The sequence below is a fragment of the Nipponia nippon genome, unplaced genomic scaffold, assembly GCF_047370975.1.
Source record: "Nipponia nippon isolate SJK-2023a ecotype South Korea unplaced genomic scaffold, ASM4737097v1 scaffold_13, whole genome shotgun sequence".
NCBI lineage: Eukaryota > Metazoa > Chordata > Aves > Pelecaniformes > Threskiornithidae > Nipponia > Nipponia nippon.
In genome coordinates, this window is record NW_028262324.1 from 16,047,421 (window position 1) to 16,060,792 (window position 13,372).

The 13,372-nt window shown below is 53.7% G+C and overlaps 1 protein-coding gene across 2 annotated transcripts; it reads left to right on the plus strand.

Moving 5' to 3' along the window:
- The first annotated feature begins 224 nt into the window (after positions 1 to 224).
- Positions 225 to 9,478, plus strand: NSFL1C (NSFL1 cofactor). 2 transcript variants are annotated; one of them, XR_015702972.1, is made up of 10 exons: positions 225 to 649; positions 1,472 to 1,569; positions 2,543 to 2,617; positions 3,781 to 3,946; positions 4,499 to 4,591; positions 5,235 to 5,344; positions 5,794 to 5,931; positions 6,445 to 6,609; positions 7,659 to 8,674; positions 8,859 to 9,478. XR_015702972.1 is itself a non-coding variant. In XM_087749946.1 (9 exons), exons 1-9 carry the CDS (start codon positions 383 to 385, stop codon positions 7,819 to 7,821), a joined length of 1,275 nt encoding a protein of 424 aa, XP_087606072.1. In that variant the 5' UTR covers positions 225 to 382; the 3' UTR covers positions 7,822 to 9,478. The 2 variants fall into 2 exon arrangements, 1 of the variants encoding a protein (XP_087606072.1); XM_087749946.1 differs by having other exon boundaries at positions 7,659 to 9,478.
- The last annotated feature ends 3,894 nt before the right edge of the window (positions 9,479 to 13,372 follow it).

Below are 13,372 nucleotides of genomic sequence, written 5' to 3' on the forward strand. Positions count from 1 at the left end.
TGCTCGGTTGTGCCCCCCGTTCTCGGCTCTGCCCCCCCCGTGCTCGGCGCTGCCCCCCCGGGGCTCGGCACTGAACGCCCGGGGGCTCGGCTCTGCACCCCTGGGGCTCGGCACTAAACCCCTGCACCCCCGGGGCTCGGCTTTGAACCCCCGGGGCTCGGCGCTGCACCCCCGTGCTCCGTTTTGTCCCCCCGTGCTCGGCTCTGCTCCTCCCGGGGCTCGGTTTTGCCCCCCCCGGGGCTCGGCTCTGCACCCCCGGGGCTCGGCTCTGCACCCCCGGGGCTCGGTTGTGCCCCCCCGTTCTCGGCTCTGCCCCCCCGCCCCGTGCTCGGCGCTGCCCCCCCGGGGCTCGGCACTGAACGCCCGGGGCTGGGCGCGGCGCATGGCACCGCCGGGCCGCCAGGGGCCGCTGTGCACGGAGCAGCGCGCTGCGCCTCGCTCGGGGAGGCGGGAGTGTTTCCGGCCGGGCTGGGTTTCGCGGCGCACAGCGGGCGGGGCGGGGCCGGGCCAGGGCCCCGGCGGGGTTTGGGCGCTGCACCGCGGCAAGATGGCGGACAGGGAGGAGGCGCTGAGGGAGTTTGTGGCCGTGACCGGCGTCGAGGAGGAGCGAGCGCGCTTCTTCCTGGAGTCCGCCGGCTGGGACCTCCAGGTAGCGCCGCCTCCCTCCCCTCCGCCTTCCCCGTCGCCGGCTCGGCTCGCTGGGGGGGGGGGCTCGGCGGCGGAGGCCGGCGCCGGGCGGGGGCCGCGGCCTTGGAGGCCGGCGCGGTGGCGGGGCGGGCACGGGGGAGCGCCGGGGCCGGAGCTCGGTGTCCTGCAGGCTTGGGCCTCGCCCGGAGGCCGCTCCCGGGTCCCCGGCCCGTCGCCGGGCTCAGCCGTTGCCGCGGGTGCGCGGGCTGGTTGGGGCCGAAGCCCGTCCTGGTTCTCTCGTTAATTTGCACATAGGTGATTTCTGGCACGGGGCGAGGAACCGGGGGGTTCTGCGTTTTGCCGGGTTTGCGTAGATTTTCCTTGAAAGCTCGCGAGGTTGTTAGCGCTCTGCTGTCCGTACTGGCAGCGGCAGTCCCAGCACCCCCAAAATGACGGGGAGACCGGCCACCCCTCTGACCCGCGCCGGGCTCCCTTCCCCCTCAAACCATCCGGCTGTGGTAAACTCCGAGCCTACTCACGGGTGTCACAAAAGCAGCTGTTTCCAAACAGTAATTTTAGCGTAACCTCTGTAGAAATATTGCCGCATCAGGGCCTCCGGTCGGGGACGCTGCTCTGGTGAGTGCCCTACCGTAACAAAGCCAAACCAAAGTTGGCAAAACCTCGTCTTTGCCAGGATCTCCAAAGGGGGAAACCACATGAAGCGTCTGTAGTGTTGATGTCCCTTACAAGGTCCAACGTGACGGAAGCTTCAGCTGTGTTACTCGTGTGTGTTTTTTCCATTGTTCGGGAATGTTTGCTCTCATCCTGCGGTGTCCCTTTCCAGATCGCGCTTGCCAGTTTCTACGAGGACGGAGGCGATGAGGACATTCTGACTCTTCCCCAGCCGACACCCAGCTCCGTATCCAGAGGCACTGCAGCCAGGTGAGGAGGGAGCTTCAGCTCAGGCTGACCTGTTTATCGGCGGCTTGTAAACCTGACGGGGAAGACTGTTGATGTCAAAACGCAAGCCCTGTCTAAAGCGTTGATGTATGTTAATTTTCAGGAGAAATAGCTCTGCGTTTTGATCTGTTTCGCCGTGTATGGCTCTCTAGAAATTGTGGAAACATCAGCATTTTATACATCGCAAGCGCAGAGGTTATTGCACAACTAATCCAAAGATCAGTTAGGACAGCTTGCCTCGCTGCTCAGGAAAAACCTGATTTGTCCTTTGAGGTTAGAAGACAATCGGTTGGTGACACTTTCATTTGAGCAGATTGTATCTCCGCAGGAAAAATATTTTCTGCTTTTGTGTGACGCCCGATCTGATCGGGTCGAGCATTTTACAAAAGGAGTTGATTTCCCTGTGCAGTGAGGAAATACTGTCCAGTTTTAAGGAGTCACTGACTGCATCTTGAAGGAAAAGGGCTCTCGGTTCAGGCTTTGGTGAATGAAGTCCGTATTGCAGAAGAACCCTGTTTCAGTTTGGATCACAACTAACAGCCTCGGCAGAAACGACCAGAGGGGAAGGACGTGGGGGCTGCGCTGTCCTGGGGCCTGGAAGAGAAACCTGTGCTCGTGCAGGTTCGGAAGGGGCGGCTCTTTGAAAGAGGCAACAAAATCTAGTACGCGAGCAAGGACGGGGACTGAGGACTCGCAGCTTTTGCTGCGTCTGCAGCTGCCATCTGAGCCTCCTGCAACGCACCCGCTCCCGTTTTCTGTTGGTGCAGTTGGCAGAGAGGTCCAGGAGCTCGTTTCACTGCTCGGTTACGCCAGCCCTGACCTGTCATTTCCTAGAGTGATGAATCAGGCCCTAAAAGTAGAACAGGGTCAACCTAGCTGCTGTGTTCAGGAGCTTTTGCTTATGTGGCTGAAATGTGTCATGAGGCTGACGTACTTCTCTGATTGACTTCTGCAGTGACCATAGGGTAACATCGTTTAGAGACCTTGTTCACGCGCAGGAGGATGATGATGAAGAGGAGGAGGGACAGCGGTAAGTTTTCAGTTAAAGACTTAAAGCCTGTGTGTGTATCCCTGCCCTTTTGTGATGATTAAAAGCAGATTTAAGGCAATATGAAATTCCTGTAGTGAAAAATCTCAGGTTTGGCGCGGAAAGGTTGGTCAGGGCAAAGTCTGTGCCCAAGCACGCGCTCGGCGTGGCTGTATAAGCACCAGTTTTCATCGCTGAGTTGTGCTGTTGAGGGAAAGCCTGAGGGAGGATATGGAAACCCTCGGCTAAGAATAGAAAAAAGCCCAGATCATCATTTGTGTCCATAGAGAACAGAAATGTGGGAATAATGCAGGGATTGTTTTTCTTTCTGCTTGGGGTTTTGGGGTTTTTTTTTTGGTTGGGGTTTTTGGTTTCGTTTTGGTTTTTTTTATTAACTGCTGCTCAAGGGTAATGTAATGGAGTGTGGAGGTGGAAAGAAAAATGTAGGTCCCCTTTCCAATGGGAACGTGGCTTACTAGTGACAACGTCGTCTACGATGTCAGCTGTAAGTAGTTAAATACCCTTAAGATTAACAGGCAAGGTAAACTGAGCGCAACTGATGCATCTTAAGGTGGCACAGCCTGGGTAGACTGCGTGGTCTTCCGCAAGCAGATGTGAGCTTGCTCTGTGTGTGCTACAAGCCAGCTGGAAGCTAATAAACCCAATCTTCCAGAAGTGCTTAATTGCACTTCACTGACTGCATTCATTGCTTCCAGTTCAGATCCGTCCTGTGTGTGTGGATCTTTCAATGTGGCATGAACGTAACGCGTGCTTTCCCCCAAAACACCAGTTAGTTGTTGCTCATCTTTTTCCATCTGACAGGTCGGAGACTGGAAGTCTCGCTGAGCTTGGTAATAGAGCCGGTACTAGCATTTGAAACTGGGCCTTGTCAGTCTAGACTGCTTCTCTTGCTAGGTCTGAGAGTTATCATCACTTTATTGCTATTGATCAATGGATAATTTTACAGTAACTGACATAAAAAGAAAGTCTCTGCAGTACAGGAGCTTGTAAGCGGCGACAGGAGCCACTGGTAGTGGCTAATATTCGTAGATCCAAGCTGTACAAAAATGAACTGAATCCTGGTATCAAACTGCTGGCTCCTGTCGCATGCGTCCCCTGGAGAAGCAGCGGTCCATCTTACCCAGAAGCTGTGTGCTTTCTGCTAGGTTTTATGCCGGCGGCTCAGAGAGAAGCGGACAGCAGATCGTTGGCCCCCCGAGGAAGAAGAGTCCCAACGAGCTGGTGGAGGATCTGTTCAAAGGAGCAAAGGAGCATGGTGCGGTGGCGGTCGATCGGACGGCCAAGAGCGGTGGCGAGACTAGCAAGCCTAAAGTGAGGAGCGATGAGTTCTTCCTTCTGTTCCCCGTTTCGGTTCAGGCTCCCACAGTGACGGCTGTTCGGCACCGCAGAGTCCTGGAATTATCTTAAAAGGACAGCTCAGTCTGGAGCCCTCTCTCGGTGCAGCTCCGATTCGTGTGTCACAGTGGCAAGAAAAGCCACTTTCTTGTGCCATCTTTATTAACTTGTTCAAGCTGGTCACTGCGCCTGCAGGGCAATAGATGTTGCTGATGCCACAAAACCCCCCTGTTCGTCCATAACGGCGCTGGGGAAAGGGAAGCAATGCCACGAACCCCCCCTGTTCATCCATAACGGTGCTGGGGAAAGGGAAGCAATGCCACGAAACCCCCCCATTCATCTGTTACAGCGCTGGGGAAAGGGAAGCAATGCCATGAATCCCCCCTGTTCATCCGTAATGGTGCTGGGGAAAGGGAAGCAATGCCATGAACCCCCCCATTCATCCCTAACGGTGCTGGGGAAAGGGAAGCAAGCTGTCTTGGGTTTGTGTCATTCTGTAACCTCTTTGCCCACCCCTCTCTCTTGCAGCCTTTCGCAGGGGGAGGGTATCGCCTCGGGGCTACTCCAGAGGAGGAGTCTGCTTATGTGGCAGGAGAGAGGAGACAGAACTCTGCTCAGGATGTGAGTATCTCTCCGTTCTGTTTTGTAGATGTCGCCCGAGGGATTTCTCTGCTGTAGCTACACAGCATGTGAGCCCAGAGAGTTATAAAGCTTGATAGAAATCCAAGAGGACAGAAGTATGGTAAATCCTGCTTCCCTTGGGATTTCTGATTAGGAAATAGTAGATGCTTGGGTGTTAGGTAAGCAGCTTTCTGATGAACTTTTAATTAAGAATCTGAGCACTCCTTAGAAGTGCAGACTGTGAAAAATAGCGTGCAAAGAGCACCGGGCGATTAACTCTTTAATCCATTGAAGAGATGCAGAGCCAACAGCATCAATGCAAGACTCTCTCGTGCTTGGTTTGTGACCAAATACGCATCTGGGCAGTGGTGGGAGCTTGGTTTAGGCTCCTTGCCTGGCACACTCTTGGCTCTTCACCCGTATTTATCAAAAAGGGGTCTGTGGTGCCACCTCCTCGGAATTGATGTATGGCCTTTACATAGCCGGTGCTTTGGGTTTTTCCCTCAGCCCGGAGGAACCTGGCTGGAATGTTTTCTGCACCTTGAAATTCCTCTGCCAGTCAGGAACGTTTCACTTTGCGTCCGGTTATTGTTCTCACTAAGATGCTTCGGTGAGGCTGATTGCTGTTTGGGGGCTGCTGCAGGTGCATGTTGTACTGAAGCTCTGGAAGAGTGGATTCAGCCTGGACAGCGGAGAACTGAGGAGCTACCAGGATCCGTCCAACGCCCAGTTTCTTGATGACATCCGCAGAGGGTATGTAGCGAGAGGGGAGAGAAAGAATAGCCGTTTTCTGGAACACCAGCGTTTGTGGAATTCAGGATGCTGAATCAGTGGCACATTTCACCTGAGCTTTCTTGTAAGAGATTCTTAATACGGAGACTGTGGGAGGGCAGCCTTGAACGTGTACTTCAGAGAAACGGGAAGTGGCTTTGGTTTGGATGGGACCTTGAGAGTTTGAAGTGATCAGACAGACTCTCATATTTGGGCTGAGAATTTCTGATGCATCGTGTCACTCCGGGTGAGGGCCAGGGAAAAGTAACCTTTAATTTGTGTCTGCTAGTGGGGAGGCGTGCATCTCCTCTGTTAATTAAGCCAGGGCTCACTGCGATTCCTGAAATTCCAGAGGCCTGTGGCTGGCCTTTTTCTCCACGCTTTCCTGACTTGCTGCTTCAGGCAGCTGCCTTAGGACGCTCTCTTTGCAGGGAAGTGCCGGCAGAGCTGCGCAGGTTAGCACGGGGCGGACAAGTGAACCTGGATATGGAGGATCACCGGGATGAGGAGTATGTGAAGCCAAAAAGCGTCTTCAAAGCTTTTACTGGAGAAGGACAGAAGCTGGGCAGGTGAGAAGACAGCAGCGCTGCTTTGCTCTGGGTGTGGTGTGAGCCAGTCACTCGAGCGTTTTGCCAGGTTGAGCCTTCTGATTCATCTTTCTGAAGAAAAGGCACTCAGCGCCTGCGGTATGTGAGGTGTTCCTCTAAGAGAGGAAATGAGGCTCGCTGGCGTGTACTGTGAGGTGGCCCGGTTTTTCCGTGGCAGGAGGTGGATCCCGAGTTGGGAACCACCACGGTATGTCACCTAGAAGCAGTGTTTCCAAGTTACACTGTCCCTGTGGGTGTGTGAAGGCCTGTGGTGTGGTGCTACAAAGGGAGACGGTAGGGGGCAAGCTGTAGATGAGCTCCTGCTGACTAGCTGACTCCTCCGCTCTCCCGTCCAACTCGCATTGGTGTCTCTTGCCTAGGAACCCTGGTAGTTGGGCCCAGCAGGTGATAAGCTCGCTGCCCGACCCCCGGCACCCTGCGGCCGGGTGAGCCGGTGGGTTTTTAACAGCTCGCCTTGTGTCTCCCTGTTCTCAGCACCGTGCCCCAGGTGATGGGCACCAGCTCGCCAGCCCAGCAGGCAGCGAATGAAGCCAAAGCCAGTTCTGCCATCGCTATCAATGAGTCGGAGCCCGTCACCAACATCCAAATCCGGCTCGCCGACGGTGGGCGACTGGTCCAGAAGTTTAACCACAATCACAGGTACAAAGGCAGCAGGAAGCACAGGTTACTGACGGGGAAGGCCCGAACGGCACTGCAAACTCTGCACAGATGGAGCAGACGTTAAAATCCTAGCTAGCCTGCTAAAGGGAGCTCTGGGGATCCTTCTGGATAGGCGAAGGGGAATAAAATTATTGTGGGGTTTTAAGGCAGTCGTTAACTGTTGGAAGGACAGGATTTGCTTTCCAAATAGCGATGGATTATAGCGGGTGATGCTGCACCTGGGAGCTCCGGTGTTATCAGCAGAACTTTCCTTAATGTCACCTATAAAAAAACTGAATCTCTTCTGAGGGCTTTAGAAACTGTCAGGTAATTAGGAACTTGGTTCAGTTATTCTGACTCTCAGTTCAGACTTTCCTGCTGGGCCGCTCCCTGGGCCGAATGGAGCACCCAGGGGTGCTCTCACAGCAGCTCAGTTCCCTCGGACGAGCAGAGCTGGCTTATAAACCCTGCTGCTCCTTAGACTTCTCCTGAAGCCCGTCTCACCTACCTGCTCTCAGAGAGCATGGCCATTCGTTTGTACTCGTTCTTCCAGTTTCTATAAGAGAACTGAGAATGATGCAAAAAGTTACAAAAACCTTCTTCTACGCTCGGGTGCAGGAAGTAGATCCAGTGTCACTGTTGTGGCTGCTCTTGGGAGCTGAGATCATCTCGGTTATGCTGTGTGTGATGAGCTCAGTCACTTCTAGCAGCCAGCGTCAAGCAATTTGTTAATCTTGAAGGGTTCAGAAGCCTTCAGTTTCAGATAGCTGCCTGACAACACAAATGTCCCAGTCGGGCAGCGGAAAAGAACATTTAGCCCACAGTCTTTAACCTGTAAAGCAGCTTGTGTTATTTCCCTAAACGGGAGCCTACGGAGAAGTAGATTAAATCAGAATCGTCTGGCTGTGGCCTCTGCTGGTAGCTGAAAAGCAAGCGCAGCGACCGCAGGGTTGCGTGCTCCGGGAAGGGTGAATTGAGGCTGTTGCCGTGCGCTTGTACGGGATGTTCGGTAACCGGATCACCCTTGTGTGTTCGATCCCTTTGGACAGGATCCGTGACGTCCGGCTCTTCATAGTAGATGCTCGGCCAGCGATGGCTGCCACCAGCTTCGTCCTCATGACCACCTTCCCAAATAAAGAGCTGACCGATGAGAACCAAACCCTGAAGGAAGCCAACCTGCTCAACGCCGTCATTGTTCAGCGGTTAACATAAAGGACCCCACCTCTCGCCACACGCCTGCCTGCAGCGCGCATGTGTCGTCTCGTCCTGTGCGTGCACCCGCGCCGTGCGCCACAGGCTCACATCTACTCGTAGCTCCGGGTTCTTAGGTCTTGGTTGGACTTTTTTCTCTTTAGTTGCATTTGCCATGTTTTTTTTTTTTTGTGATGATCAGTGGACTTTAAAATAAATAAACGAAACGAATCCGTTTTGAAAGGAACTGCAGCCTATTGTGCCACAAATTCTCCCACGAGAGTTGGGTTGCCTTTGTGGATTGCGTTACTGCACTCTTGAGAGGGGAGGAAGGTGAGGGGGAAGGGAGCTCCCAGGGAGCGGTTTCTGTCCATGCCAGCTGACTGCTCGTCACAACCTTTCTGCTCTTCCCTCTCCGCCAGGGACTGCTGCGGAGCGCTCCCTTTATTTTCGCGCATTAAATACAAACCATACGAGAATGGGTGATCTGATTGTCGGGATAACGGTCGCACTACTGTAAAAGCATTGTGGGGGAAGTCTTTTGTGAAAAAGCTGCGGGGAAAACGCCGATGCGTGTGTGCAGGTGCAAGGTTTAGTGCTCTTCCTGGGCTTTTCCGGAGAGAAAGTCCTGACTTTCCTTCCCTCAGCAGAACGTAGGGGTGTCCGTTGCAGCACCCCCCTGCTCTGCCCGCGCTTTCTCCCGCAGCCCGGGCTGACTGCAGGTTTAATTCGCTGTCTTGCATTTCTCTGAGAAACCCAACTTGCTGCTGACTTTTTCTTTCCAAGACGGCACAAAGCTGAATCAGCTTGAAGGGACCGAAAGTAGAAGGCAAACGGAGTCTCTCTTCCTGGAAAGCAAGTTTTATTTTAAGAGGTGCGTTATTGAGGTGATGGAAACAGCTCAGGTGGAAAAACTGAAGGCTGTAGTACCCTTTGATTTATTTCCTCTCCTCTGCTGAGGAGTAACATAGCTGAACACCTGGAATTCTCCAGCTTTGGTCTGTTCCGCTGTTTGTGTTTTGGGCTCAGGTGTCCGTATCTTTCTTTCCTTTGAACAGAATCCTGCGGGTGAATTTGTTACGCCTAGACACGAGGGACAGGTAGCGCTGGCGTAGCAGCATCACGCGTACGAGTTGCCATCTAGCGTTGTGCCACGGCACCTTGCACCGACCCGCAGCACGCTTGCTCTCCTAGCCCCGGGCTTCAGAGCAGAACTCGGAGCTGAACCGTGGGCCTCCAGACAGCAGCTAACTGGGAGCCGCTGGGTCCCTTCGGGAGAGGCTGGATTGCTGCCGTGCGAAGGGTTGGAGCATGCCGTCCGCTTCCTGCCTTAGTCACGCCGGAGCCCTGCGGCTGCCGTGCTGGAAGTCCGTCCCCCTCAGCGCCCTGAAGCTTCCAGGTCCTCACCTGGGTGCCAGCAGAGCCCAGGCGCTGGGGCCACGCGGGCTGGGGGAGGGCCAGCAGGTTGGACGGGTTCAGCGTGAGAAACTCGCTTGGCTGCCTCTATTAATACAAAACTGCGGGAGTAGATACCAGACCTTAGCAAGGGCATTTTTACAGCAGTTTCTCAACCGAGAGCTGAATTAACTTACATTTTTCATTACTAAATGGATATATAATGTGTGTAACAGCAAATTTGTAAGTTATTGTGAAAATTACCATTAAAAGCCCGCAAAATAGGAAAACAGCGTTTGACCCTTTTAATGGCTACCATCTGTTCTCGTATTTTGGATGATGTACGTGCGGATGTCTACCCTTACTGCTTTGGCTTGCACCGCGAGCAGGCTTCCCAGTGCCGAGCTGTCTTCAGCTAAATGAGATTAAAAATCTTCGCAGGGTTTTTAAAGATCTTTCCTGACAGGTGAGCCTGGGGTTCGCCTGCCTGCATCACTTGATGTTGTATATTATGACCACTTAGTCAGCCGTGTGAACCAGTCCAGATTAATTCGGAAAGGGAGTTTCCCTCGGAGGTAAATACAGTCACAGCTGCCTTGTGGGACGTCACTCATTCGTTAATTGTTCATTGGAGGAGGTCTTGTGTCCCGATCTTCTCCACACGTGCCATTTTGGGGACCTGGGACAACCTCTTCCAGAGTGCTGGCCAGGATGCGCCCCTAGACCCAGAAAGAAAGTTTATCTAACAGAGAGAGTACAAGTTCTTTGTCTCCTGCTTCGCCTTGGTTAGCTGGTGGCATCAGAGGACTGAGGTGGTGACAAGCTGGTGTCCGCGGTCTTTGGCTGGATGAGCTGGACACACTGGTGCCCCCAAATTATTGAATCACAGAATGGTTTGGGTTGGAAGGGACCTTAAAGACCATCTGGTTCCAGCCCCCTGCCCTGGGCAGGGCCACCTTGCACTGGACCAGGGTGCCCAAAGCCCCGTCCAGCCTGGCCCTGAGCACTGCCAGGGATGGGGCAGCCACAGCTTCTCTGGGCAACCTGTGCCAGTGCCTTACCGCCCTCATGGTGAAGAATTTCTTCCTTAGATCCAAACTAAATCTGCCCTCTTTCCGTTTAAAGCCATTCCCCCTTGTCCTGTCACTACATGCCCCTGCAAAAAGTCCCTCCCCAGCTTTCTTCTGGGCCCCCCTCAGGCGCTATAAGGTCTCCCCGCAGCCTTCTCCTCTCCAGGCTGAACCAGCCCAGCTCTCTCAGCCTGTCCTCACAGCAGAGGTGCTCCAGCCTCTGAGCATCTTCGTGGCCTCCTCTGGCCCCGCTCCAACAGGTCCGTGCCCTTCCTATGGTGGGACCCCAGAGCTGGACGCAGGGCTCCAGGGGGGTCTCCCCAGAGCGGGGTGGAGGGGGGGGGATCCCCTCCCTTGCCCTGCGGCCCACGCGCGGGGGATGCAGCCCGGGAGGCGGTTGGCTTTCTGGGCTGCGAGCACACATTGCTGGGTCATGTTGAGTTTCTCCTCAAATGAAGGTCGGCAGCTAGACAGCAACTCGTCTGGCTGCTGACCTCAAGGATTTTGTCACGCGGATTCTGCTCACCGATGGGAAGTTTCGCATCCAGGTTTCCTCCCAGCTCTCTCCTTGCCAGTGGGACAGAAAAGTGCTAAATTCGGAGAGGCTGCGGGCTTGGAGACGCTTCTCTGCCAGGAAAAGCAAATGTTGCCCGGCGCCGGAGGGTGGCAGTGCTGGAGAGAAGCCGCTCTCCTCCTCGCCAGCTGCCTGCGAGGAGCTGCACCTTGCGCTCCTGGGTGTCAGCCCCTCTGGGCCACCGCTGCTGACTCCTTTTTCCTCTGACTCTTTTCTTCTTCTTTGTTTTTGCAAGTCAGGAGCAGTCCTTATCTGCTGGCGAGCAGGCCCGGCTCTGCCCTGCCGCCAGGCTATCTGAAGCGTGCCCGAGTGCAGCCCAGAAGCGGCATCGGTAACCGAGACAGGCATATCTTCTTCCAAAGTCGACAAAAGAGCCTGTGGAACGAACTGGAAGCAACGTACATGCAATCTCCTGTATTAAACTGTCTCCTTCTGTGAGCTGGTGGAACGTTTCACTATAAAATAAGCCATAAAGCAAAAACGACAGCCTGGTTAATTACCAGGGAAGGGATAATATACCAGAACGGGAAAAAGGGGGGTGGGGGTGGAAGGAGGCACCTTCATTTTGTAAAGGAAATCACTTTCCTTGTCACTGGTGCAGCTCTTTGGTGTTTGACGGGCCCCTGCAGGAAGGTAAACGCTCGTTTCTGACATTCCTATAGTTTGTGATGGTGGTTAGCGAGTTTATTTGACTTTCTCTCTAGTAAAATCTCCTTCCTTTATCATTCCATTTCTTTGTTCTAACAGAGTCATAGCCTGAGATTGGGCTTTTCTAAACCTGACATTTATGCCTGCAAAAAAGGGTCTTTTTCTCCTTTGCCTGGAGAAGTGTTTCACTTTGAAACGTTTCTTTCTCTGCTCGTTCCCCGCCGGGAGCCCTGCCTGCCTTCCCAGTCTCTCGCACGCTGGTGCTAAGGCAGTGTTCCACGTCACACGTGAAAACTCACTTCTTTTCCATTTCTGTACGATAAGATACAGCCCAGTTTTACAATCGCGCTGTCCTGTCTGGGGCCGATGTCTTTCCCTGTATCTGAGTGTTTGTCTCCGAGTGCTGTATTTTAATGGTTTTCCCTTCCTCAGACGGGTAATTGTAGGGCTTGCTTGGATTTTTTTTCCTTTGTACGCAGTTCGTTGTTTCCTCCTCTTCCTTTTCACATGTCCTCATTGCTAAGATGTAGTTCCTGTGCTTTCTGATAGCATTTTGCACCATTTCCCGGGAACTCTGCCTCCCCTCTGGAATGCTGCTTTTGCCACGGGATGTTTCCTGATCCGTGTTTCTTGCACAGTCAGAGGTCTGCCTGCCTCGGGGGGTTCTGCTGTCCCGGTGCCTTCAGCGATCCCGGCGTAGGGACACCCATTTCTAGGTGTAGCTGTACCTTCGGCTGCTTCTTCGTGTAAAATAACGTTAACAGCACAAAGCAGCTAGCTGGTTGGGTTGTTTTGGCAGAAAACTCGGGTAGCTCAGCTCGCCGATAAATGCAAGCGGTGACCAGAGACAGGGAGCAAGAAATCCTGTGGGCACAGCTGCGTCTAGAAGAGGACGACTGTAAATTTTGCCCTGATTTTTTTCTTTTCATGCTGCCTTTGGTTATACTCAGTTATATTTAATTTTGCTCCTCATTGCTGGACAGCACTAAATCTTGCCAGAAGGAGAAGGTGACCTTCATGCCATGGCTGCTTCTGGGGTGGGGCTTCAGCTCCCTGCTGTCTTTATTTAGAGGAGTGATTAAAAGGATGGCAGTCTGCTCCTGGGATGCTCTTGGAAGTTCAGTCGGGAGGGTTTTCTTTTGAAAGCAGCACTGCTTTACAGATCCTTTGTTACCAAGAAAAAGGACCCTGAGTTGATGATTCTTCTGACTCTGTAGTTACAGCGGAAAACTGCCTTGGGGGATTGGTGTCACTGTCACATAAAACACGATGCTTATGGCTTTCTTGAGTCCCCCACCATGAGGGGAGGACCTGCGATATCTGCATTAGATCCTTGGGCAGCAGCTGGGGTCCGTTCAGGAGTCTGCTGCTCTAGGTAAGCCTGCTGCTCGAGGTAAGCCTGCGTGAAGAATTGCTAGATTTTGAAAGCAAGACAGTGCTACCCTCTTGCTGCTTCTGAATGGTCTTGGTTCTGTTGGTGAACCAGCACGTTTATAGATGGAGATGGGTAATTTTAAGTGACAGATTTAATTAAGCAACGAAGTTGTTTTTCTTACCAGGTTGTGGGTTTCCATTGGCACTTGTGTGGTAAACACCTGGCATCATGCGAGGAAGGGTGTCTGGCAGTCACCCGAGGCAGAGCCGGGAGGCCGCAGCCCGCAGTTCTCAGCCGTGCCTGCTGCCAGGTTTGCTTTCCTGGCGACCCAGCCGCCTCCCCGGCGAAAGAAAAGCCTTTCAGCTCCTCTCGCGCTTCGAGTCTCAGCCCAGACCTCTCCGAGGTGCGTGCTTCTGTCCTTCAGGCACAGCGGCGACGAACGTACGCGCCCCTTCCCTGGGGAGAAGGGAATTAGCCATTGCACGCACACTCGCCGAATCGTGCAGAGCT

Coding starts and splice junctions, on each gene's coding strand:
- NSFL1C (XM_087749946.1), top strand. CDS start 383: ATGGCACCGCCGGGCCGCCAGGGGCCGCTGTGCACGGAGCAGCGCGCT. Junction 1,570..2,542: donor TCCAGAGGCACTGCAGCCAG/GTGAGGAGGGAG, acceptor TGACTTCTGCAG/TGACCATAGGGTAACATCGT. Junction 2,618..3,780: donor GAAGAGGAGGAGGGACAGCG/GTAAGTTTTCAG, acceptor GCTTTCTGCTAG/GTTTTATGCCGGCGGCTCAG.